General features: G+C 40.6%; 1 protein-coding gene across 3 annotated transcripts in view; it reads right to left on the reverse strand.

The window, feature by feature from the left end:
* The window catches only part of tbc1d32 (TBC1 domain family, member 32), a 120,775-nt gene that overhangs the window by 15,031 nt on the left and 78,424 nt on the right, over positions 1-27,320 (reverse strand). For 2 of the 3 annotated variants that reach the window (XM_030722066.1, XM_030722065.1), the window contains exons 29-32: positions 26,165-26,234; positions 21,215-21,330; positions 14,483-14,637; positions 11,023-11,163 (exon numbers count right to left, since the gene is read on the reverse strand). In XM_030722066.1, coding sequence (XP_030577926.1) covers positions 11,023-11,163; positions 14,483-14,637; positions 21,215-21,330; positions 26,165-26,234 — 482 coding nt within the window. The remainder of the gene's footprint in view (positions 1-11,022; positions 11,164-14,482; positions 14,638-21,214; positions 21,331-26,164; positions 26,235-27,320) is intronic. The other variant, XM_030722067.1, reaches the window with a different exon arrangement.

The raw sequence follows: 27,320 nt of genomic DNA on the forward strand, positions 1-27,320 counted from the left end.
GAAAACATTTACGTTTGACAATAAAAGGCAAATATCAGTCAAAATATCAACATTTCAGTTTTTATTTCCAGGTATTTACAGCTGGATTTTATACACTGTTCATAGCACCTTTTGTCTGAAGCCACCAAAATTTTTTTTGTTATATTGATTACTCAAACAATAAATAGTGCTGAATGTCTACACTCAGTTTCAGATTTAGGTTTTGTTTGTGCAGATTGTGCATTTACAGTTACCAGAGAGCTGCCTATGGGTGAAAAACAAGCAATTACGAAGCTGAGAGAAGATGGAAAATCAATCAGAGCCATGTTGTAAATATATGGACTTAACATGTAGATCAGGGGCTACTTTTAGAACTTTCTCTACATTAACTAGCACAAAAAAGCCAGATATGCTAGCCAATTCATTGTGTCCATGCCTAATAAACAATTGCTTCTACTACTTTTGCTATAAAGCAGAAAGCTCACTTACATTTTCATTTTATTACCTGCCTATCACTATAAAAAATTGTGGGTTCCATAAATGTGACACAAAGTGAAAGAGAAAAAAAAATCTCTTTAAGATACAAATTTGCATGATTAGATTATGGACAAGGAGTTTACTTTTCTTGGGCAAGTGTCTAAATGTATTTCACTTACTCTGCTGTATCAGCTTTATGAGTCTTCCTGTTAACATGTTTACATTGGGAGTGAAAAAACATTCAGTAGTTCTCAGCAGGCTTGAATATTGAGATTGCATTATGGGACAAACAGGCATGGAGGTGCATGATAATGTTTATTTCTCCAGTCGCCTAGTTGATGTCTGAGTTTAAATCAGTGACCTTAATGCAGTGGTTCATGAAGGGATTCCCACCTGATCTCAGTGAAAAGTACACCCAGTCCTACAGTATCTCTTAAAAAAAAAAAAAGTCTGTTTACCAACTGAGGACATTGGATGAATGTTAATTTAAAAAAGGCTACATATATTTAGAGCAGTTTATACTCTCCAATTCTTAACAGACATCTAAAATTTAGTGAATAGATACTGAACAATAATCTGTTTTATCATTGAACACATTGTACAGAATTATGTTAACCATTATTTTGGTCAGTTTTGATGTCATGCATTTTTTAAAATGGCTTTTTGGAGGGGGGGGCATTGGGAAATTTGAGTATAATACAACTGAAAACTAAAGGAAAAAGAGTGGAGATGGTGGGGTACATAAGGATTGTCCAACACTAGGGGATGATTTTGGCAGTGAAGCCTATCTTGCAAGGGCAACCACTGCTTCCACTACCTGCATCCTCCACCATGGGAGGACTTGGATAGTAGCCACAGGCATACTGACATAGAGATAAACCCCCAGACACTGAGGATAGGGGGTAAGAAATGAACCAAATTACACCTCTGTTCCATTCACCGCTCAGCAATCCAGACACAAACAAGGATCCTTTCGCAGGTTCACATATGGAAACCTTATGGATGGATCCTGTTCACCAAAGATTCACTTTCTGTCATCTGGGCTTAACTTAACTAAACTTGGAGAAAGTTTGAGCTTTGAGGATAGGGCAAAGACATACTGCAATAAAGTGTGAGAAAGAGGTGTACTAGATTTACACTACAAATCAAATTGCAGAACCATTTGGAAAATAAGCACAGAACAATAATCATTTTCATTACTAACTAATCACAATAGCTATAGCTGAAAATAAAATTCAATGAATCCCCAGCCCTATCTGGAAATTTTTGCTAACTTGTACAGATCTTTTTTTAACTTTTGTTTAAATGGCCCGTGTTAAAACTGGGCCATTTGAACAAATCTTTCTGACTAAGTTACAACACAACTTTATTAAAAAAAAAGAAAAAAAAAAAAAAAGGAAAGGGAGGGTAGGGTAGGGCTATTATGGAGAGCTAGAAACCAAATGTATATCAGTTTTAAAATGTGGTATGTAAAAATGGGGAGGAACTAAACTAACAAACTCACAATGTCAATTCTAACATGCCAATGTCAAACAGATAAAGTTATACCATGTTCACAATCAGAGAGAGAGAAATGGAGAAATCTGTTCTCTCTTTTCTAGTCCGTGTCAGTACTCTTGCTACAGCATTTTGGATAAGTTGAAGGCTTTTCAGGAAGCTTTTAGGACAGCCTGATAGTAATGAATTACAATAGTCCAGCCTAGAAGTAATAAATGCATGAATTAGCTTTTTGGAGACAGAATGTTTTTAATTTTAGAGATATTACGCAACTGCAAAAAAAGCAGTGCTAAATATTTGCTTAATATATGCATTGAAGGACATATCTGGTCAAAAATGACTCCAAGATTTACTACAGTGTTACTGGAGGCCAAAATAATGCCATGCAGAGTAAATATCTGATTAGACACCACATTTCTAAAATTTGTAGGGCTGAGTACAATAACTGCTGACCAAAGAAGAGCAAGATGCAAGATGGGTCGAACACTTCCAGGAGACCCTCAACCAGCTGCCCCCGAGTCGACCATCACGTTCGAGGACCCGCCCCCAGAGAATGACATTGCGGTCAGGACCGATGCAATCACAACAGCGGAGAGGAATTACCCTCCTCTCAGTCCCAGGCAAGGTGTTCAGCATCGTCCTTCTACAACGGCTCCAGGGCGCAGTGGACGAAATGCTCAGAGAGGAGCAGGCAGGCTTCCGACATGGCAGATCATGTGCGGAGCAGATCTTCGTACTGTGAACCATCATCGAGCAAAGACTGGAGTACCAACAGCAGCTGATGATCAATTTCGTGGATTTCAAAAAGGCGTTTGACAGCGTTCATCGGGATTCTCTCTGGAAGATCGCAAGGTCGTACGGCATCCCCGACCAATTAGTCAAACTATTCCGAAGCCTCTACAGCAACTTCAGCTGCTGCGTCCGAACAGAACAAGGAACAACTGAATTTTTCGCCATCGAGACCGGTGTGCGACAGGGGTGCATCCTTTCCCCCTTCCTGTTCCTCTTAACGATCGACTTCGTACTTCGGAAGACAATGGGCGGTGTCGGATTTGGGATCCCATGGCACGAGCCAATTTGGACTTTGCTGACGACATCGCTGTCCTTGGGGCTAGTACCAAGAGCATACAAGAGATGACAACAAGTCTCAATGGAGGAGCTTCTAAGGTCGGCCTTCGGATCAGCACTGACAAGACCAAGGTCATGCGGGTCGGATATGCAGCAGTGGGCCCTCCCATCACCATCGGGCAGTCACAAATCGAGGAGGTGCAAAAGTTCACCTATATTGGCAGCACCATCACCATCACCAGCGACGGCGACGCGGACCACGACGTTGCGTGCCGAATTGGGAAAGCAGGGGCCGTATTTCGGCTACTGAGGCCGATCTGGACAACCCAGACCATCTCCACCATGATTAAGATCCGCCTCCTGAACACCATCGTCGTCCCGACGGCCATATACACATGTGAAACGTGGAAGACGAACGCCAAGATTGAGAGACGTATAAACGTGGCGCAGCAGCGGTGGCTGCGACGAATCCTGCGAGTATCATACCGGGACCGCGTCACCAATGAAGAAATTCATGGCGGTGCAGCCACTCACCCCCTCAACGATGTCGTGACCCAGCACCGCCTCAGATTTGCTGGACACGTCCTGAGGCAACAGCATCCACGCCTCCCTAAGATCGCCATCACATGGACGCCTGAGCAGGGCAAGAGGAAGCAGGGCCGACCCCGAATCACGTGGCGCCGCACCTTCCTTCAAGATCTACGGGCCCTGGACATCAGCTGGGATGGGGCGGAAGCTGCGGCCAGCAATTGATCCCGATGGAGACAACTTGCCGCCCAATGTGCCGAACGGTGCAGGAGGACCTAAATCTAAGTCTAAGTAAGAGTACAATAACTTCAGTTTTATCTGAATTTAGAAGCAGGAAATTAGAGGTCATCCAGGCCTTTATGTCTTTAAGACATTCCTGCAATTTAACTAATTGATGAGTGTCACCTGGCTTCATGGATAGATAAAGCTGGGTATCATCTGCATAACAATGAAAATGTATGCAATGCTTTCTAGTAATACTGCTTAAGGGAAGCATGTATAGTGTAAATAGAATTGGTTCTAGCACAGAACCCTGTGAATTAACCATGTGTGAAGAAGACTCCCCATTTACATGAACAAATTGGAGAGAGAGAGAGAGAGAGAGAGAGAGAGAGAGAGAGAGAGAGAGAGAGAGAGAGAGAGAGAGAGAGAGAGACAGACAGACAGACAGATAGATAGATAGATAGATAGATAGATAGATAGATAGATAGATTTCAAACCAGTGCAGTACCTTTAATACCTATGGCATGCTCTAATCTCTGTAATAAAATATTATGGTCAGCACGATCAAATACTGCACTGAGGTCCAGCAGGACAAGCACAGAGATGGGTCCACTGTCAAATGCCATAAGAGGATCACTTCTTCTTCTAACCACTTCTAACCTTCACTAATGCTGTTTCTGTACTGTGACGAATTCAGAATCCTGACTGAAACTCTTCAAATAAACCATTCCTCTGCAGATGATCAGTTAGCTGTTTTACAACTACTCTTTAAAGAATCTGAGAGAAAAGGAAGGTTGGAGATTGGCCTATAATTAGCTAAGACAAAAGTGACGACTTTTTAAGTAACAGTTTAATTACTGCCACCTTAAAAGCCTGTGGTATGTAGCCAATTAATAAAAACAGATTGATCATATTAAAGATTGGTAGGACTTCTTTGAGCAGTCATGCAGAAATGGGGTCCAACAGAAACACTGATGGTTTGGAGGATGTAACTACTGAAGTTATCTAAGAAAGATCAGTCGGAGAGAGAGAGTCTAAATAAATATCAGCAGTACTGAAAGTAGCTGTACACAAAGATAAGGTGAGTGTGACTGTATTCTCACAGTATTTTTTTACTTAACTTTTTTCCTCCCAAGTATCGGCTCTGACAACTATTATTAATTTGAACAGGTCAGGCCATGGCAGGACAAGTGCAGCGTCCAATATATTTAATGCTGCAGGGAACCTGAGCTTTATGCCCCAAGTTTTCAGAAAAGTTTGATTTTTACACAAGTTACTTTAAAATCATTTCTAAACCAACCAAAAGTAAGCATGGTAAATATGTAAATAATAAACTGGAATCTTCATCCAGGGATGCACAAAAGACCTTGGTCAATGTTACATTTTTTTTTTCCTGTCTTTCAGCTCACTGTTGGTTTGATGGCCTGTAACTTTTGTGAATCACTTTTGTGAATCATTGAATTTATTATTGCAATGAGAAATAACATAAAAACATAATCTTTGTTTCCAGGACAAGTAGGCAGGTGTTTTTAAATGAAAATCCCCAGTGAAGCATTTAGAGTTGCAGATCAATATTGTGCTTGCCTCACAAACTGGTAGATACTAACAACAGAGCTAAAATGAGAACAATTGTTGCCTTCACATTCATGAGGGAAACAGAAATGTGACCCTAAATGAACAATGTTGCTCTGTGTCTCCTAGATTCATCTAACAACTTTATTCAATTCAATTCAATCACAACAAGCAGGCAATTTATATTGTAAGGTAAAAACCCTACAGTAATTACAAAGAAAACCCAACAGTCAAAACGACCCCCTATGAGCAAGCATTTGGCGACAGTGGGAAGGAAAACCTCCCTTTTTAACAGGAAGAAACCTCCAGCAGAGCCAGGGTCAGGGAGGGGCAGTCATCTGCTGCAACCGGTTGGACCAGTTTATGACAATGTTGTGTTTATAGCTTCTTTTTTCTCCTAGAGACCTAAAAAGTGTTTTGGCTTTTAATTAGTTTTCTTTAACATCTAGCCATTATGGGGCAACATTGTTAAGTATTTCGGGTCATGTTTCTGTCTACCTGGTAAATGCCAGGGCAATAGTCCCTCTTTTAGCTCCATTTTGGATCTCCACCAACTCCAGAGGAGATATTTGCACACCAGCAAGGCTAACTATGCCCATTTTCTGCCCCTATTTATAAAGCTGAAAGCTTCAGATTCATGTGATGATTCTCTGTAGGTTTGTCACTACAAGCATAAGTCAGATGATTTTCACACTCTTTAGGGCAGAATGACCTCTGAAGAAACTTATTTTTTTTAATAAGACACGTATAATGCTTTGTTTCATGATTCCTGTCACAAACACTTGTGTTTCAAATGTTGAAACCTTCTGCAGATGGATGTTGAATAAGTTCTGTGTCCACACTCACGCACAGACATTTGAACACAGCCTTTACTGTATGAAAGTCAAAGGTTCTTAATGTTTCATTTACCACTGCTGCTTTGTCAGGCTTTCAAAGCTCAAACTTTGAAATAGATTTTTCCATTTTTCATTGAAGAACAGGTGCCCATTAGCGCCTTGAACAAAAAGGAGATGAACTGAATGCTAACACATTACTCCACCCCGGAGACGGCAAGTTCAGATCTTTGATGCAAATGCGCAGAGTCTTATAAGCACCCCTGCTGCCGTACATTGTGTGAGCCTTCACTGTCAACCGGAGACACGCAGAAGACGAGATCAAACATGAGAGTGTTCAAGGTGAAAAACCTTTTTTGTGCCTCATTGTTTGTGTGAGAGAGAGAGAAGCAGAGAGGAGAACAGATCTAACTTTTCACCTGCTCTGGTATTTAAAAAATAAAAAAGGAAGAGGTTTCAATGTCAAAGCTGTATTATGGTATTTTAAATTCAACTGAAGTCAAAGCTGAATGAAAAGGGAGGCTATTTGCAGGGTGACAAGTGTGGCTATGGAAGGTTTTGGGACATGATTTATTAAATATATACATAGCAATGTCAAAAACTTAACAGATTGTTGTCCGTCTTGGCCAAAGTACTGTTGCAGTGTAGTTTAAATGGAACATTTCTATTCCAAATTTAGCTCCTTTTATTCACTCCATTTGTATTCACAATCATCCTTTATTGATCCTAGAAAACTTAAGTTGTTACTCCAAGATACCAAAGTATTCATTACTTGAAAACTAAAAGACTGCAGCCAGTAAATATTATCTTCACAGAGTTCATTAGTCTGACTTTAACTTTCTGTGACTCCTGATGATGTGAGTCTGTGTTCACGTCATTGGTTCTGTGTTAATAGCACCGTTTTTAAGCAAAGCTTCTCCATTTTCCTGCTTGAATGTTATGCCTGAAATTACAGAAATCTACAATGGACTTGTTTTTGTTGGGTTTGTATGACCTTAACAATTGTCAGTGTGTATTTGATATCATCACTGATGTAAAAGGTAGATATATTTTTTCTTCTCTTGCTGCCCTACAGGATTGCTTGCACAAGCTGATGCAACTCTGGCTCAGACTGTAAAAACTAATATAGTTAAAAAGCTGTTCGGGGCCAGAATAAAAGCTAACAGAGGTGAACACAATTCTTCAACAACTACATGAACTGGCTTTGCAATGCTAGACATGTTATGTGTAAACAGCCTACTACCACAGTACATTCAAATGTTTTAGAACTCAGGTCTAATAAGAATACATAATATTGTTAATACAGTGAGAGCACGTCAGAGTGAGAGTGTGCAAGATTTTCTTTTTACAGTGAATACTTTTTAATCTTTAACATTTATCCATAATATAGCAGTGAAAGAGTAGAAAGTCCATCCATCCATTTTCTTCCGCTTATCCGGGGCCGGGTCGCGGGGGCAGAAGCCTAAGCAGAGAAGCCCAAGCTTCCCTCTCCCCAGCCACCTCCTCCAGCTCATCCGGAGGGACCCCAAGGCGTTCCCAGGCCAGCCGAGATACATAATCTCTCCAGCGTGTCCTGGGTCTACCACGGGGCCTCTTCCCGGTGGGACATGCCCGGAACACCTCACCCAGGAGGCGGCCAGGAGGCATCCTAATCAGATGCCCGAGCCACCTCAACTGGCTCCTTTCGATGTGGAGGAGCAGCGGCTCTACTCTGAGCCCCTCCCGGATGGCCGCACTCCTCACCTTATCTCTAAGGGAGAGGCCAGCCACCCTTCGAAGGAAACTCATTTCTGCCGCTTGTATTCGCGATCTTATTCTTTCGGTCACTACCCAAAGCTCGTGACCATAGGTGAGGGTAGGAACGTAGATCGACCGGTAAATCGAGAGCCTCGCTTTTACGCTAAGCTCCCTCTTCACCACGACGGACCGGTGCAGCGTCCACATCACTGCAGAAGCAGCCCCGATCCGCCTGTCGATCTCCCGCTCCCTTCGCCCATCACTCGTGAACAAGACCCCGAGATACTTAAACTCCTCCACTTGAGGCAAGAACTCGTTCCTGAGCCGGAGATGGCACTCCACCCTTTTCCGGCTGAGGACCATGGCCTCAGACTTAGAGGTGCTGATTCTCATGCCAGCCGCTTCACACTCGGCTGCGAACCGTTCCACTGCGAGCTGGAGGCCCCCCCCTGATGAAGCCAACAGAACCGCATCATCTGCAAAAAGCAGAGATGAGACTCTGAGGCCACCAAGGAAGAAGCCTTCCGCCACCTGGCTACGCCTAGAAATTCTGTCCATAAAAATTATGAACAGAATCGGTGACAAAGGGCAGCCCTGACGGAGTCCAACACCCACAGGAAACAAATCCGACTTATTACCGGCTATACGGACCAAGCTCTCACTGTGGTTGTACAAGGACTGAATGGCCCGCAACAATGGGCCAGACACCCCATACTCCCGCAGAACCTCCCAAAGAACACCCCGAGGAACACGGTCGAATGCCTTCTCCAAGTCCACAAAGCACATGTAGACTGGTTGGGCAAACTCCCACGCACACTCGAATATCCTTGAGAGGATAAAGAGCTGGTCCAGCGTTCCACGACCAGGACGAAAACCGCATTGTTCCTCCTGAATCCGAGGTTCGACTAACGGACGCCCCCTCCTTTCCAGCACCCTGGCATAGACCTTACCGGGGAGGCTGAGGAGTGTGATCCCCCGAAAGTTGGAGCACACCCTCCGGTCTCCCTTCTTAAAGATGGGGACCACCACCCCGGTCTGCCAATCCAATGGCACTGCCCCAGATCTCCACGCGATGTTGCAGAGGCGTGTCAACCAAGACAGCCCTACAACATCCAGAGCCTTCAGGAACTCAGGGCGAATCTCGTCCACCCCAGGGGCTCTGCCACCAAGGAGTTGTTTAACTACCTCAGTGACCTCACCCCCAGTGATGGTCAAGTCATCCCCCTCATCCCCAGACTCTGCTTCCACTACAGAAGGCGTGTCAGTGGGATTCAGAAGGTCCTCGAAGTATTCCTTCCACCGTCCGACTATAGCCTCAGTTGAAGTCAGCAGCACCCCCCCCGCACTATAAACAGTGTGAGTGAAGCACTGCTTTCCCCTCCTGAGTCGCCTGACGGTTTGCCAGAATCGCTTCGATGCCGTCCGAAAGTCTTTTTCCATAGCCTCACCGAACTCCTCCCACACCCGAGTTTTTGCTTTGGCCACTACCCGAGCTGCATTCCGCTTGGCCTGTCGATACCTGTCAGCTGCCTCCGGAGTCCCACAGGCTAACCAAGCCCGATAGGACTCTTTCTTCAGCTTGATGGCTCCCTTCACCTCCGGTGACCACCATCTGGTTCGGGGGTTACCACCACGACAGGCACCAACCACCTTGCAGCCACAGCTCTGAGCAGCAGCCTCAACAATGGAGGTGCGGAACATGGTCCATTCGGACTCAATGTCCTCAGCCTCCCTCGGAATGCTGTCGAAGTTCTGCCGGAGGTGGGAGTTGAAGATCTCCCGGACTGGGGCTTCTGCCAGGCGTTCCCAGCGCACCCTCACAATACGTTTAGGTGTGCCAGGTCTGTCCAGCATCTTCCCCCGCCACCTGATCCAACTCACCACCAGGTGGTGATCAGTTGACAGCTCAGCTCCTCTCTTCACCCGAGTGTCCAGAACATACGGCCGCAGATCTGATGATACGATTACAAAATCGATCATCGACCTGCGACTTAGGGTGTCCTGCGTGAATCGCCACCTTATCGTGGTGGAGGGGTTTGTGTGTCCCAGTGATCCCAGGAGCTATGTTGTCTGAGGGCTTGTCCCCCTGGCAGGGTCTCCCATGGCAAACTGGTCCTGGGTGAGGGTCCAGACAAAGAGCGGTTCAGAAGACCCTTATGAGTGAAAAAACAAGGGAACAGTTTACCCTGCCCGGGATAGGGTTACCGGGGCCCCACCCTGGAGCCAGGCCTGGGGAGGGAGCTCGAGGGAGAGCGTCTGGTGGCCAGGCATTAGCCCGTGGTGCTTGGCCGGGCGCAGCCCGAAGAGGTTACATGGGCCCGCCCTCCTGCAGGCCCACCACCCGCAGGAGGTGATGTAGGGGTCGGGTGCAATGTGTGTAGGGCGGTGGCCGAGGGCGGAGGCCCTGGCGGACCGATCCCCGGCTATCGAAACTGGCTGTTGGAAGAGTAGAAAGTATAATCTTAAAATATATGCTTCTTTAGCAACAGTGACTGACAGCTGTATTGTTGAGAATACAGTGGAAACTGATCGTTCTGCTACTGAAACATTACATATGTGATGTGTTTTAAAACAGCAGGTTAATATCACACCAACATTGGTTTTAGTTTCCCCCCAAAATATATCTGTTAAACTTTTAAACTGCAAACTTTGCAAAGTGATTCTGGTTTCTGTGCTTCAGAGGTTCTGTCACTTTTCTTTTAGGTCCTAAAGCAGAAATGGCTGATGTAAGCCTGCAGAGTATGCTGATACTGAATTCTGTTTTTTGGACAGTGTGTTTGTAATAATAATTGTAAATGTCTGCTTGTCACAGAGCGGATAAATATCCCTTTCTCTCTATGAGGAGCATTATGATCTTCTGACACTCCATTTTCATATCACTCAAAAATAATAAGAAGGTACACAAGGAAATAATCTTAAATATTAAATTAGGTATTATGGGTGAAAAAAAAAAGAGTGTGTTATCTTGTCTTACTGTCATAGCACAGACCTGATGAACAAAAATAAGTCAATGCTGTAAATGTCACAGACGACACAAAGAAACTGAAACTTGCTGAATAAACCTGAGAATTAGCAAACATATTAATATGCTTGGTGTTACAGATAATACCTGTGATGGGGTGAAACCAGACATCCTGAAGGCAGAGTGGACCAGAGGAACTTCAGCTTTCAGCAGCATCTCCACATAGTGAGCCGTGCACCAGTAGACGGGAAGGATTCCCGATTCAGCCACTTCCTTGGGAAAATGGATCTGTCACAGAAAAGCATCTTGATTTCATAACTTTTTGGCATATATCTGAAAATAACGTTAGATTTTACTTGCACTACTGAGGAATATTCAAACAAAAATAAAGAAAAGAAAAACATAATTTACAAGCTACAAGTTTTGTGTTCAGTGCTGATGTGGAGATATAGTCTTCAGACCAATAAAAACAGGAACAGCACGAAGCTTTGTTCACACATTCAGGTGTCAGTGTGCGTGTTAACAGCAGTGTGTATTCACGCCCACATTTCCTCCATTTGTCTCTGCCTCTTAATTATTCGTGCCCTTTCAAATTTCTGTGATATTGATGAAATCGACCGCGTTGTGTAGCTGAAGGCTAACTGCTATGTGAGATATTCAACTGCTGCATCTACATCAAATGCACTGAGAGCACAAAACACATGTTCAGTCTAGTCCCATTGTGCCGTAATTGACTTTGACGACAGCAGATAAGATGATAGAGGCTGGTATAATGACAGCAAAGTTAATCTCAGCACCTCAGCTCTCCCCCACAATTTCAAATGATTGAAGCTAGACTTCATTTTAAACTTCTTCCCCTCAGCTGAACTGTCACTTTCATTTATTTTTCCCCCCAGTACATTTTCCTCATTTGTACTCAAATCTTATTTCACATCCTGTTTTTCTATTTTTCCTTTCTCGTTGTTGAAAAGAAGACGCCATAAAACTGAAAGTCACGAAAGCGATGATTCGTCTCCTTTTATTCGTTTTTTTCGTTTCTGTTTGTTGATGTGCTGCTTTTTTTAGGGGGTGGGGGAGTTGTTTGTTTGGGGTTTTTTTTTTTTTTGTTAGGATTAAATGAGGACAACACAGAGACACACTTTCAAGCTGTTTGAAATTTGAAGGAGCAGCATCAGAAATAAGGGGTTTGTTTGTTTAACTGTTGCTTGATGTCCAGGTTTACACAACTGATTCAGAGGATGTAAGACTGAGGGACAGGGACTTGGCAAGGAGCTTGTAAGAGGAGAGCTTCAAGATGAATAGTATTAAATTAAAAATATAATTCTGGACTGCTTAGTCCCAAAACAACCAGTGTCAGGTTCGTCTCGATTTGGTTTGGTCCAGTAAAGTCACACATGGCAATATTTTAGATGAAAATTACTGTAGATACAAATATGGTTCTGTAATGTTTGAACTTTGCCTCTGTAAAGATGCACAGGTTTTTGAAGCAAAGAGACAAATTCTCTGTCTCATCTTACTTAACAAAAGTAATTTTCCTCTCAGTTTTGCCCAAAAGGTAAATATTGTGTCACAGTCCAAGTGATTTTCCTTTAGTAGGCACCAAAAAGTTTTGTATGCAGCAAAAACCCTGTTTAAGGTGAAAACATATACATGTGCAACTGCTGCATAACAACAACACAAACAAACTGACTGGTAAGAGCCAAACGTCTGTCAGTAGTGTGTCTGTAGTCTGTGGGATGACTAGTTGATTGTTTGGTCAAAGTGCTCTCATCTAACCATTCTCATTGGTGCCACTTTCATAAAGACAAACATCAATATCCTTTCAGGATTGATTTGGGAGGAAAAGCCTACAGTAACTGTTTACATTACTCAACTTTTACTCGAAGGTCGCACCAAAACTGACTTACACGATGTCAAAGAGGTCAGAGGTGTGGCAACATGTTTTTAAAAGGTATACCAAAAAAAAAAAAAAAGTCCTGTGTAAACTCTGCAGCAGTTTGCATAGCAGCTCTACAGCACGCTCTATCAATTAACAGTAAGCTAACCAGTCTGTGTTACGACATTCCACAAACATTCATGTTTCGGATATTAGCCGCTCCAGTGTTTGTGGCTGCAGCTCAACGCAGACTGAGCTAAATGTAACGACCCCTACAGAATCTACATACAGGCTGCTGTTAAAAGAAGAGGGGATGCTACTCAGTGATAAATGTGGCCCTGTTCCAGCGTTTTTGCTGCCATCAAATTCAAAATGAACTAATATGCAGATTACTGCATCCTCGCTCCACTCCAGCCCCTCCTGTGTGACCAGTGGATTGGATGAAGAGTAGGATTTTTATTGTTGTCTTACTACTGAAGTTTGTGTTAAAGCTTGGAAGCCAGTTTAGCTTGGGAGCTGTCATTGTTGAGAAGAGGAATGTTTTTCCACAGGCATTTGTGCCAAAATGGAGGGCATGTGCTAGAAGAATGCAGAAAGCCAGAAAGTAATCAGGTTTTTCTTTGGGTGGGTTGATGACAAAGTTTAAACTAGCCCTCTGAAACTAACTGGCTGTTTAATCTGTTTGTAGTGCTTATTTTTGGTTTTTATTCTCTCTGGGGCCTGAATCAGTATGTGACAAAGTACGGCAATAACCTACTGTTAATTTTTTTATTTTACACACTGTCATCAGTTAAAATTGAACCTCTGAAAAGGCATGCAGCTGTGGTCTCACCGTCTCCTAGTTTATGTATCAGATTCTGTATGTATCTACCAAACACAGCACAGAGTTCTTTTGTTGACCGGTGTGAGGCTTCGCTCTGTTCACACACTATTCTGACCTGCTCCAGCAGACCGATCCAATCTTAAAAGGATCCATCCATCATCACACTCATCAATACATCTTTACAGTCACTACAGGTAAGTAGCTTCCACACACATAACTTGCTGCAACCTTTCTGAAGTAAATGCCCCTAAATTCCAAAATTACCACTGCCATTCACCAGGTGCTGGTCTGTGATAATCCATCTGCAATGCAGGTTTGCTCCATCGTGGCTACAAATCACACTGTTAGTGTCTCAGAAGTGGAGCATTAAGTTCGAAAGAGGTCTTTTACTTTGAAAATTCAGTAGTAGCTCTATGCCTCTGACGTCCTGCCCTCCTCATCTGTTCTCTGCAGCTTGACGTGGTTTCCATCAAAAATAGACTTGGTGTCTATTTTTCGTAATGCAGCGTTAGAAAGCTGCTTCTGAGATGATTCTGAAACTCACTGTGGCACATCTGGTGGATTTTGAAACAACTCTGGAGGCTAAGCAGGATTTAGGGATTATTCTCAATCAACCCTATTACCCTGCAATATTGTTTTTTTTTTTTGTTTATATCTATAAGTTCATTTAATCCACTGCCACTGTGTTGTGTATTTTATGTTTTGGTATTTTATGAAGTTTGTATAAAAAGCTCAGTTGTGTTGTAGTTTGTCAGTTACAAGGTAGATTCACTCAAAAGCATTCCCTCTTTAACCTGCTAATGTCTATGCAGATGGACTTTTGCTTGCAACCAGAAAAGTTGCCTCCTGCTGACTTTCTAATTGTCAGCAGGAGGTACTCACTTTACTGTAGTTGTATTTGTACTCACCGATGCATGTATCCTGGCGGGCCAGACGAAGGCAGAGGTGAGCAGAGAGGAAAGATTGAGTAACAAACATAAGGACTGATCCATGTTTCCGGCCATGATGAGGAAAACTGTCGAGGCCAGCCAGTCGTGACCTGGATAACCTTCCTGGTGAGTTACTGGTTTCAAAGTTAAAGAGACAAAATGACTGGTAAAAAATATACAAAGACTGCAAATTCACAGACGTGGTGGCAACATGAAAGTTGTTAACAAATAAATGGGATGGAATTTTTTTTTCTTAATTTTAAATACTGTAATACAGATTTAAATAACTGCCTGTGCATTTTAGTAACCATCTCTTAAGTTGAAATTAAGAGATTTTGTGTTTTAACAAATTCATAAATATTCTCTGTGTCAGAAGACACTGATCATTCATGGGTTAAATAAAACGTAAAGGTAATACTAGTTTAGTATCAGCTGATACTGATGCCAGTGAGCGTTATCTACAGAGTGAGTAACAATTTAACAGTCAGTTAACCACTGTACACCATCAGCTTTCTCACAGCTGAGAAACAGATTGTAAAGATCCAGTTCTGGAAGAAAAAAAGGCTTCAAACAGAGCTACTGGTAAGCTGATGCAAAAACATGGTTTTTGGGATTTTATGTGGATATAGAAGTTAAATAAGGCTCCTGCAAGCAGGAGTGGCTGCTTTACTTTGTGAACACAATATAAGGTGAGCACAGAGCAGTATATATTTAAAAAAAACCAAAAAAAAAAACAGCAAACAGCATTCGCAATCAGGCTCCAAGGTTAAAGCTTGCTTTCATCAAGTACGTCTCGAGTGATTTATTCAGGCTCTGCAGCATTACTCATTAAATTCAGTACATTTAGACGTTTGATAATTTCATTCAAACCCTGCTGGCAGCAAATAACTGCACTGATATGCGAGTCTCTGTCCTGTTGCAGGAGAACTGTGGGGCGATCAATCTGGCTCGTCTCCAGAAAACAACCCCAGGCCTATCAACACTCGCTGCTTTTTATGTCTTTCTGCTGAATTGATCCCTTTGAACACTGTCACCGTTTAATTTTTCTTTAGGTAGAAATGCATGCAGAAAGATTTATTTACATTTTCCCCCTGAAACATTCACTACATGTACCTCAGAAATTATTCATGCAATCATATTTCTGCCACAAGGAAATCACAGGAGGATGTTTTAGTAGAAAAAAAAAAAAAAAAGACTTTCTACATGAGCGTGTTTCTTCATCATCTTATGATTATACATTTATATTTACGTGCTGTTGAATTCTACATTTTTTTAAGCACAAAGGGTGTATCTGCACAGGATGTTCCTTCTAAGCTAATTAATCTCCTAAAATAATGATGTTAACTCTTCAAACCATTTGATGAGCAATGCTAATAAAACACAATAGAAACCCAGAACTGCTTTTAGAATTAAAATATTCTTGAATTAATATGGCTTTAAAGGTGACCTATCGTGCTGTTCCTTATTTTCTGTCATATATATATATATATATATATATATATATATATATATATATATATATATATATATTTTTTTTTTTTTTTTTAGAATGCTGGATGGTCACATTAAACCTGGTCAAAGCTTCAAATAATGAGGTCAGTGTACAAATATTCCCACTGAGCCAAAAGCTCAGGCTTCAGATGGCTCTAAATGCTCCATTTCAGACAGTGTTTTCTATTCTTGGCTCTGTATCGTGGCAAAACTGGGGATTTTGCCATGATGCCTGGTCATCTCAGGCATTCAGTCTGTGAGCACAGAAGCCCCTCCCACCTGCTGTTCAATCCTGTTTGCTTGGGGCAGCCAATCAGACAAAAGTTGGCTTAACGGCTGAGGCGCTAAAATGGCTTTTTGTGAATAAGCATAACCCGAGGGGCTGTTCCAAAAACAATTAGCATTATAAATTATGCACTCTAATAGAGTCCAATAATAATATAAAGCTCAAAAATAAGCATAAAAGGTCCCCTTTAAATAATCAAATTTACATTTAATGCTCAGCCTTTAAATCAACACAGACAAGGCAGCGAGAGGCAGCTGAAACCCACAGAGAAAATCTACTAAGTACAGAAATGCAACAACACTGCTACTTATTTATTACATTGCTTGAATAGCTTCCTTTCTTTTTACTTTTTGGGCTGATTTTGAAATGTTATTACCGAAGAAAATTGATATTCTCGTTTTGTCATGTTTTGATTGCATCCTATAACAGACTAAGGAAATTGCCTGAAATTTGCATCTGAATGACAAGCGTTTAAAGTCCTTATATGACTATTGAGAAAAGGCAAAGACAGGAGTCCTCTGTGGATACCCAGTGAAAAGAACTGGAGGATGGCTGTCTGCATTAAAGCACAATAATGAGGACCAAATCCACAGAAACGCTGACCGTCTGTTAAACTCAGCACATTTAAATTCATTCTTGACACTCGCTGTGCGCGCTGATAGTGCCATCAGCTTTGATTATCAGTTAAAGAAGTGACGGGAGGAAACATCTTTTTTTGCTTCGATGTGAGGAGTTTTTTTTTTTTGCTATTTATTTATGTCCTGTTTTGAAGTCAGGAAATCATGTTATTGCTGACAATAAAAGTGTGAGGATTTCACTTTGAAATGTGTTCAAACAGCTACCGTGTTATTCATATGTGCACCTAATTTGTTACTGCATCTCAACTGTCTGTCCACCTTCTCCCTGATCCTGACTTGATTAGTCTGTTTTCATTAATAAAGTCAAAGAATGTTTGGAGGTTACACAATCACTGAACATTTCATCAGTTACACCTTGCTAGTACCAGGCTGGACCATATTTTGCCTTCAGAACTGCCTTAATCCTTTGTAGCATATATTCAACAAGGTGCTGGAAACATTTCTCTGATTTTGGTGCATACTGACATGACAGCAACACACTTGCTGCAGATTTGTCGGCTGCACATCCGCGATGTCAATCTCCCATTCCACCACATCCCTATGGGATTGAGATCTGGTGACGGTGGAGGCCATGGAACAGTGTCATGTTCCAGAAACCTAAAGTCACAAAGCTGAGATGATCTCAGCTTTGTGACATTGTGCATCATCCTGCTGTAAGCAGCCATCAGAAGATGGTTACACAGTGGTGATAAAAGGATCGACAGCAGTGATTCTCAGGTAGACAATGGTATTTAAATCATGCCAAGTTGTTTCTAAGGTCCCAAAGTTTGCTAAGCAAACATCCCCCACAGCATTATACCACCACCAGCCTGAACCACTGATATAAGGCAATTCAATGCTTTCGTGTTGTTTATGCCTGAAGCAGTCTGGCCATTCTCCTCTGACCTCTGACATCACCAAGGCACTTTCACCCAGAGACCTGCCAGTCACTGGATATTTTCTCTTTCTCTGTAAACCCTGGAGATGTGGGAAATCCCAGTAGATCAGCAGATTCTGAAATACAGCCCATTCGGCACCAGCAACAATGCCACGTTCAAAGTCACTCAGATCACCTTTTTTCACTCATCTAGACCATGCCTACATGTACTGAGTTGCTGCCATGTGATTGGCTGATGAGATGTTTGTGTTAACAAGCAGCTGAACAGGTGTACCTAATGAAGAGACCAATGAGTGCATTCAACCAACTGAATTTTAATGTGACCAGTACTTTTTGAAGGGAACTTAACATAAAAATAATTTTTGGTGTTACCCATAAGCAAAACAACTACACTTTACCTCTGTTTTATATTCATAAATTTATGACAGTAGTTGAAAACTTAAACTACAGTGTGAATACTTAAAACACAGTGTGAGCTGGCTGGATTAACCACTGGCTCAACCCTCACTGACAAATGCATGCTCTTTGAGAGTGATTGACAGACAGACCTCATGCATCTGTAATGCACTCTGTCAAGACATCATTTTTAAATGAAGAACTATAAATAAAACAGTGTCCCCTAAGGACAGGAATAACATTTTGATCTGCTGTGACCTAATACCATCAATGAAACGGAAATACCTCAAATTAAATTACCGTATTTTTCGGACTATAAGCCGCTACTTTTTTCCCACGTTTTGAACCATGCGGCTTATAGCCCGGTGCGGCGTTTCTGTGGATTTTTCTTTAACCACCAGGGGGCTCTTTAGCAGGATATGAATCATGGGACGTCAAAGTTGGAAATCAAAGAAGAAAGCGCCAACAAGTGCTAGCAGCAGGCACAAAAGAGATTTTTTTCAAACTCCCTCATCATGGAAACCACAAAAAGAACTTCCTATGATGCCGCTTTTAAGTTGAGGGCTATCGACCTGGCACTACAGGAGGGAAATAGAGCCGCTGCACGTAAGCTCGGCGTGAACGAATCAATGGTGAATTGACTTGTTATAACTCAAATTTGGGGTTGTCTGTCCCCCTCTGCTGAGTGCCGAGTAATTGTGGAAAACCGAGAGCGGCGGAGATACCAGCGGCTTATAGCCCGGTGCGGCTTATATATGTACGTTTCCAGTTTTTTCCAAAAAATTTGTAGGTGCGGCTTATAGTATGGTGCGCTCTATAGTCCGGAAAATACGGTAGTCAACATCTAACATCCTTTCAATTCTTTGCTTTACTTTTTTTGTTTACCTAAAAGATTTCAGTTGTTTGGGTAAATTTTAGACATAAATTATTCTTAATTTTAATGTACATTTTTATGATTTAAGTATATTAACATCTTTTGTTTTTTTTACTTAAATAGCTAATCTGTGTTCTGTCAGAAACATTAGATTAAATCTATTTATAGCTACCCTCTGAACACAAAATTAACCTAAACAAGCTTCTTGATATCAGCTGAAATGTCAGTCTGGTCTAGAACTGTAGCTTTTTTAAAAACAAAATGTCAGCATTTTATATTTGTGAGTGCTCTTTATCTCCACTCTGTGTTTTCGTGTTTCAATTGTCTGCTTACAAAGGAAGCTATCTAGAGGAGAAAGGATGCCTGTCAGTTGGTATTTGGGACAAAAGAAGGTTGAACTACTCACTGAAGCGCAGATGGAGCAAGATAATCTGTATTGTGTTGATCAGACCATGAGGGACATTATCTGTTTCTCCTTTTCTCTCTCTCAAAAGGCCGACTTGTAGCGTTCTCAGCACATATACTGTTGCCTTAGTAGCCGGTAACAGTGTATTACACTGTGTGTTAGAGTGACAAGAAAAAGTTTGAGAAATCTTTAGAGTTGCCAGAATTTCTGCATTGCTTATTAAAATAACTGTGAGAATTATAGAGATGCGTCAGGTGAACCTCTGTAATAATTACTTTGTAGTAATTGCATCTTCTTTTAAGAAGAAGGGTTTGTAATGGTGCTCCTCCATATAAATAAAGGCATACAAAGTTGGCTTACAGAAAAGTCTGTCTCAAGAAATATCTGTGGGTGTGAAACATGCTTCAATTACAACAACCATGACAGGATAAAAAAATAATAAGACAAACCAAAAAAATTCAGGACTGCTCTCTCTAATAGTGATCATCCTCCAGAAACCTACAAAATGTGCTACAATCTTTGTTCATATGTCCACTATAAGAAAAACATTGAATAAGAATGGTGTTAACTGTTCTGCTATCCAGGACAGTATTAATATACAGCACATCTCAACTTCTCTCAAGACTATCTGTATGTGCCATAACAGTTTGGGGATAGATGTTCTGTGACACAAAAGCTAAAGTTTTTGGCAAAAATGTAGAACGCTATGTTTGAGGAAGAACAAGGGGAGCTGCACACCAAAACCTAATACCAACTGTGACACCACAACGATGGGAGCACCACAGAGGGGTAAGGCCAGCAGTCCACCACCCAAAGCATAGGAGAGGTGGGGTGATGCACTGAGGCAAAGCACACAAGTAAATCAACAACAGAACAATTGAAATATTTTCTTATTTTCCAGGTTCTGGAATGACCAAATCAAAGACCTCAATTTAAACTAATTGAGATTCTGTAGCATGAACTGAAGAGGGCTGTTCAATCAAGACATCCCAGAAACATTTATGAAGTGAAATAGTTTTGTAGCTAGGACTGATTTAGAATTTCCCCTCATCATTATATAATCATAAAACCAGCTACAGAAACTGTCTGAGGTTATTGCTACCAGAGGAGGTTATTAAATTCACTTATTTGTGCCAGCCTGCACTGTGAGGGTTCTATGAAAACATTAAAAGTAAAACCATCAGTTTGTTTGGTAGTTTGTTCAGAATTTGGTATCTACAATTCTGAATTTTTTAAATATCTTGGTAATTTCAAAGGCTTCACAAACCTTTTCTTGTAATTGTACCTGTTATGAGCACTAAGAAATCAATAACAATGATTTATAAATATTATGAATTTATTAACAGGTCTGGGGCATATTTCTGTGTAAGTGAGCAGTCCTATTGTGTAGTCATTGTGTTGAATATATGAAAAACTGTAAAGTCCCAAGGCCATCCCATTTTATCTTATTATTTTATGTCTCATAAATAAAAACTCATTATTTTAGAGCAAAGTGATGCATATTTTCTATTTTTTAAATTATGGGCATGGTGTTGTCACTGAAAGGAATCCACTTATTACAAAGTTATGGTGGATGGAACCTTGACCATAAACTGTATAATGCAAATGGAACATTGATGTATTTAAAATACAAAATGGTATGACACAAGAACATCTGTGCGGTGTCAGATGGGTGACTACCTTTTACAGCCACAGTATGTCCATTTACTGTAACTCTTATAGTGCCCACTCTGTAAAGGATACTGAGCTCTGATGAGGTTTTAACTCTCTGTGTGGACAAGAACATCTTCACATGCTTCATTAGCAGAATCAAGTCGTCTGCAGTGTCTTCTTTCAGAAGCTTGAGGTGGATCCCATACCTGCGAATATAAATGAAATATACTGTATATCAAGCTCTTATCTTCAAGTGTAAATTCTTCATATAACCATTTGTTATTTTTAGTTTTACATATACGCTATATAGACAAAAGCACTGGGCCACACCTCTTAACCTTAATCAAGTGTTTTCAGTCCCACTGCCAGGTATATTAAATCACCATGCAGTCTGCCTTTACAAACACTTATGAAAGAATGGGTCGTTCTGAAGACCTCACTGAACTCAAGTGTGGTAAAGTGTGTGTAAAAGGATGCAAGTCAGCTTGTGAAAATTCCTCCCGTCTTAGATATTCCAAGATCAACTGTAAATGGTATTATTGCACAGTAGACCACATAAAGACTACGTAAAGTTATAATGCTCACACTAAACAAGTTTCAAATAATGAGGCCAATGTAAAGCTCAGGTTCAGACTGCTCTAAATCCTTATTTCAGTTTTTCTTATTTTTGGCTCTGTATGATGTCAGCGAGGAGAAATGTATTTAATACAGTGTTCCCGGGTACACAGTCTGGCTGTGAGCACAGAAGCCAATCAGAAGAAAATGGGCTTAAAGGAGGGGAGTGGAGCTAAAATGGCTTGTTTCAGACAGTAGATAAAATACACTATGACAGAGTTAAATATTAACAAGAATCATCTCGAACTGTGTATCATGCAAAGCTACGCTGCTAGAATTCAAGAATAAAATTATGTTGGAAATTGGCATAATAGCTCCGCTTTCTTTATTACTTTTCATCAGTTTTACATTTCTTCTTTTATTTCCCCAACGTTTTAAATTACTGAAATGAAAACCTATAAAATGGTTCCATGAAAATATAAATTTTTTAAAATGATAATTTCTCAGCATGACTATTTTTTTTCAGTTCCAGTAATCCCTCATGAAAGTCATACTGCCCAATGGGATATTTTATATCAAACTGAGAGATAAAGCAACACTGAAGTCCAAAGCAAATACCCAGGAGGAGTCCTCAAAACTTTATTCAACAAGTCCAGCGTGGTAAGTGAAAGCTTAATTATAAATTCATGTCCAACAACTTTTAATCCTATAATACCAGGCGCTCTGTGGGTAGTCCTCGCATACTGTGTTGATACCAGAATAAAAACGTGGCACTATGTTCTCCTGGGCAGGCCCTGAAACTTTTCAACTGCAGAGTCCCCTTCAGAGGAGGTGATTATGAAAGAGTTACTCAATGTGTAATGTAGCATGTTCAGTCAGAGGGTCTATTGTGGGGAAAATAAAGAACAGAACAAGTAATACACACAGTGATATCATTAAGCATCTTTGGCAGTTGCAGTACAGAGGAAGAATATCATGAAAACAATCTTTCAGCAGGAAAAATAAGTTATTTTATTTTATTGTATTATGTAAACCCAACCTTTTTGATGGGTATGATGGCACCATGGGTCTTTTAGCTCCTTATTGTCAATGGGTTGCAAGAAATCTTGGTGTAATTTTGACTGTGCTTTTAAACATGACCAACAAATCAACCTATCAATTTTAATTTTTAGCGGCTGATCTACAGATCTCTGAGACTCATCATGCTACTATTATTGGCTGCTACCAGTGAGGCTCTCCCTTCTTTAACACAGCGCATTGAAGAAAACTAAAGATTTGGTCATTCTTGGTCATTTTAATCTGAACTGGCTACAATCACTTTCAGATGAACGCTCACTGTGATTCTGTAAACCTTTTTCAAATTGTCAACAGTCCCACCAGACCCGATCCAAACAATCCTGATAAAGCAACACTGATTGATCTCATACTGACTGATGTTCCACATAAATATACTGAGCCTTCAGTTTGTTTGGTTGTGTTTCATTTTTTTTTTTTTTGTTTATCTGCTGTTAGTGGTGTTTAGCCTCAGCATGCAGACAGGCCCCCAAACTTGTTTGTGTATGTGTTTGTATGTGTATATCCCCCCAAAAATCACTATTATACCAATATCAATAATAAAATAAATATAGAATTTAAAAAGTAAAGATTAGCAAGAGGCACCTTTTTAAAAGATCCTCTTGGCAAAGCAAATGTGTCTGACTCAAGCCATCATTCAGACTCTAATTTTGCTTGTTTAAGCTGCCGGACAGGACAGGTTTTAAAAAAAGAAAGAAGAAGAAGAAGAAGAATCAAGTCTTGCCTCTTTTTCAAGGCAAAAAAGCGACTTGTTGCAGCTACTTATATGTCAGTACTAGATTATGGTGATGATTACAGTCACTGGACTCTGTTTACCGCAGAGCTCTGCATTTTATCACCAATTTAAAAAACTTGACACATCATTGTGTATTGTACACCCCGGTTGGATGGTCCTCCTTGTCCACCCACAGACTGAATCACTGGTATATTTTTATATACAAGGCTGTTCTGGGTCTGCTCCCTTCTTATCTTTTATCATATATCCATCAGAAATCCACAGGAGGATGCTCTCCTCACTCCCACGACTACGTCTTATTGACAGTACGTAAAGTCTGGACAGAGCTTGGGAAAAAAAAAAATCATTTCAGTTTGCTGCTCCATCTTCATGGAATAAATTACAAACTGATCTAAATCTGAAGGATCTGATCTCATTAAATATTTTAAGACCATTTTAAAAGACTTTGAGGTGCACATGTCTGGTTGTAAGTGTCTTAGCTGATAGGATATTTTGGTTAAATACAGATGTGTTTTAATTTTCAAGTCTAACAATTTTAATTCACTTCTATGTTTATTGTTGTTTTATATGTCTGTTTTTATGTAACTGTATACTGCTGCTACTCTTTCCTTATAAAAGAGAATTTAAAACTCAGTGGGATTTTCCTGGTAAAATAATAATAATTTAAAAAAAAAGGTTAAATGAAATAAAATACATACACTAACCAGCTCAGTAAAACCAAAAGGCCTGAAAGGCCACAAAAGACAACTAAAGTGCATGATGACAGAATTATTTCCATGGTACAAAAAGGTGGAAACCACAATCTCAAGAGCAGGAAGATCAGATTCCAGAAAACATCTTAAAGATCCTGCAAAGTTTTGTAAAAATAAATAAATAAATCTTTGGACAAATGAAACCAAGGTTAACTTGTACCAGAATTATGAGAAGATAAAAGTATGGAGAATGAGAAGAAGACAAACAGCTCATGAGTCAAAGCACACCACATTATCTGTCTGACATGGCGGAGGCAGCAGCATGGGTGTGTATGTCTGTCAGTGGAACCGAGGCACTCGAGTTTATTGATGATGTGACTGCTGATAGAAGCAGCAGGATGAATTGTGAAGTGTACGGGGCTATACACTCTGCTCAGATTCAGACAAATGCTGGAAAAGCTATTACAGCTGCAAAGGGTGGGCTGACATAATATTAAACCCTATGGATTAAGAATGGGATGCCACTCAAGTTCATATGCATGTGAAGGCAGATGAGTGAATACATTTGGCAACATAGTACATTGCTAGTAAAGCAACAAATGTGACCTTGACCTTGAGTACTGTTTGGGTGAAGACCAATTACTGTAGGACACTGTGTGCAACTTTTACTAACATCTGACCACTACTCTAGTGGAAATTCTTGTGAATTGTGGACAAATTCACAAGTCCTTAAGCCAGATGAGCTACAAACTAAGTCATGCATATTGCTTATACACAGTAACTGCAGAGGCTGGTGTCGGGGAGAGCAAAAGAACAAAAATAGGAGACAAAGTGTGAGTGTATTAATTTGATCTATAACAGAAATTCTTTAGTAAGTGTAAAGGATTATGATGTTTTGAAAAATTTAAGATGGCAGTTCGTACTTCATATGAAAGTAGCGGTGCAGTTCTGTTTGCCTCTGCATAGTGGAGAGAAAATTCTCATTTTTACAGCACAGTGAAGGAGTCCCATAGGGAAGAAAACTAAAGGCAGATGAAGCCATTATTACCGCTGCCAAACAGCTTGTGTGATTGGTTCAGTTTGTCTGTTTGTTTGTCAGCAGGATTACTCAAAAAGTTATTGATGGTTTGGCATGATAATTTTACCAGAGCTGGTGCTTGGCTCAATTTAGAAGTGATTAACTTTTGGAATTAATCTGGATGTGGATCCAGGAATCTTTGGAAGGACTTTTTACCAGTGCAAGGAGGGAAAATGGGACATTTTGCATCATATCTTCACAAATGAATATCAAATTCAAATAAGAAAAATTGGGAAGCATCACTTTCTGTTTTGTTAAAACCAAACCAATGGACACCTCCAACAACATCCGCTCTACTTTGTGTTTAGTCCCATTTATCCAAAGTCAGCATGTTAACATGCTAAACTGAGATGCTGAACACAGTAAACTTTACTCCTGCTGAACATCAGCACGTCACTGTGAGTCAAAGATGTTAGTGTTGAGCATAAAATACCACTGTGTCAAAGTAAAGCCTCACTGATGACTCTTGTTTTCATGTGGAGTCTGGTGGAGAAGACACAGGTATTCAAACAACTGATTAGGGCCATGTCAACATTCATCAGTACCTAATTATCGAAGCAAAAATAAGAAAAAACTTCAAACTGAGTACACGCAGCTTTTAGCCTGCATGTACCCTTTCCCTACCCAATATAAATTTGAACTCTCTCCTCACACTTATTATGAATCAAGAATACATAACCAAACAAATAAGAGGAGCTAGAAAAATCAGGTACATCCACATTACTCCCATTGCAGTGATTTAAACTCTTTTTAAGAGATACTTTAGGGTAGTTACTTACATGGTGCGCACAGTTGAGTGATTCTAAGACTTTACTGATATAGTTTATATGCAGCAGGCTCTCCGTCTGCTGTAAGAAGACTAATTAAATAAGGGTTTATGAGCTAAAGAAAATCCCTTTACATACTTCAGACAGGTGTTGACTCCAAGCTGTTCCACAGATGATAATACTGCATTCTTCACTGTCTTCTCCTCTGCTGTAAAACAGGATGAAAAAAGATGTGGTTATTACAAAGCAAGGCATTTCCCAATAAGAGGGTATATAAAAGCAGGTTTGGGGGGAAATTTTACCTATACATCACTAACAGCGTATATTATCGCCATGGAAAATGGAAAAACATGACAGCATATCATGAAAAGCTACTTTTAAGACGTTTTATCTAGGTAACTTTGTGGCTGGCAGTTTTACAGCGGTCGTTTGGCTTTAATTGTGATGTTTGTGAGGTAGCGTGGCATCAAGGTGACTTGGGTAATTTCACTAAAAGTCAGCCATGGGTAATTTAACAGCAGCATTTTGACAGTCCAGAGCAGCAGAGTCATAACTCAGGAGTTTAGGGGCTGTGGCAGAGTTTTGAAGAAAAAAAAATAAAACGAAGTGAGAAAACTCTTTATCTCAAGACCTTTTCTTCTTGTGACTCACCCACAGTGGCTGAAAATACAGGCCAGCTTTAGAGCCACACGCCACAGCTTTATGCGCAAACGACTTGTTTGCAATCAGTCTGACTAGCAGCTCTCATGGGCTCTTACTTAGTGCCATTATTTGTTCAGACCTATAAAAAAATATATTAGTTTTTGGAGTTACAGTTGTCATTGTGCAGATGGAACGACGAATGAAGTAATAACTGTGGGAGGACTAACATTTTGTTTTGGAAAATGTTTCCACTGCTTCCTGGCTTTGGGGAAAACGAATATTATTGCATCTGTGCAAATGGATCCCCAGCTTCAGACAGTTTATGGAAAGATGATGAGAACATTTCAACAATTAATATGATGGGTATTGTCCAGACACCATCAATGGCAGGGAAAACTTCAAATCCAATTTACAGACTAATGGTGCAGAAAAATGCAAGGGAAATGATGATAACAGTAGCTTTAATCTACATATCGAAGTGATAATTCAACATTGTTGCCATTCAAAATATCAGAGCTGACCAATGTGGATTAATCACAGGCCATCAAATCTTATATTAATTGAGAGAAAATAGCTTTTGATGGGGGCATGAATCTACGCCAGGACAGCTGGTTCTGTAATTTCTCTCACACTCTTCTCTCCTTATATATTA

Source organism: Archocentrus centrarchus, chromosome 24 (assembly GCF_007364275.1).
Source record: "Archocentrus centrarchus isolate MPI-CPG fArcCen1 chromosome 24, fArcCen1, whole genome shotgun sequence".
Classification (NCBI taxonomy): domain Eukaryota; kingdom Metazoa; phylum Chordata; class Actinopteri; order Cichliformes; family Cichlidae; genus Archocentrus; species Archocentrus centrarchus.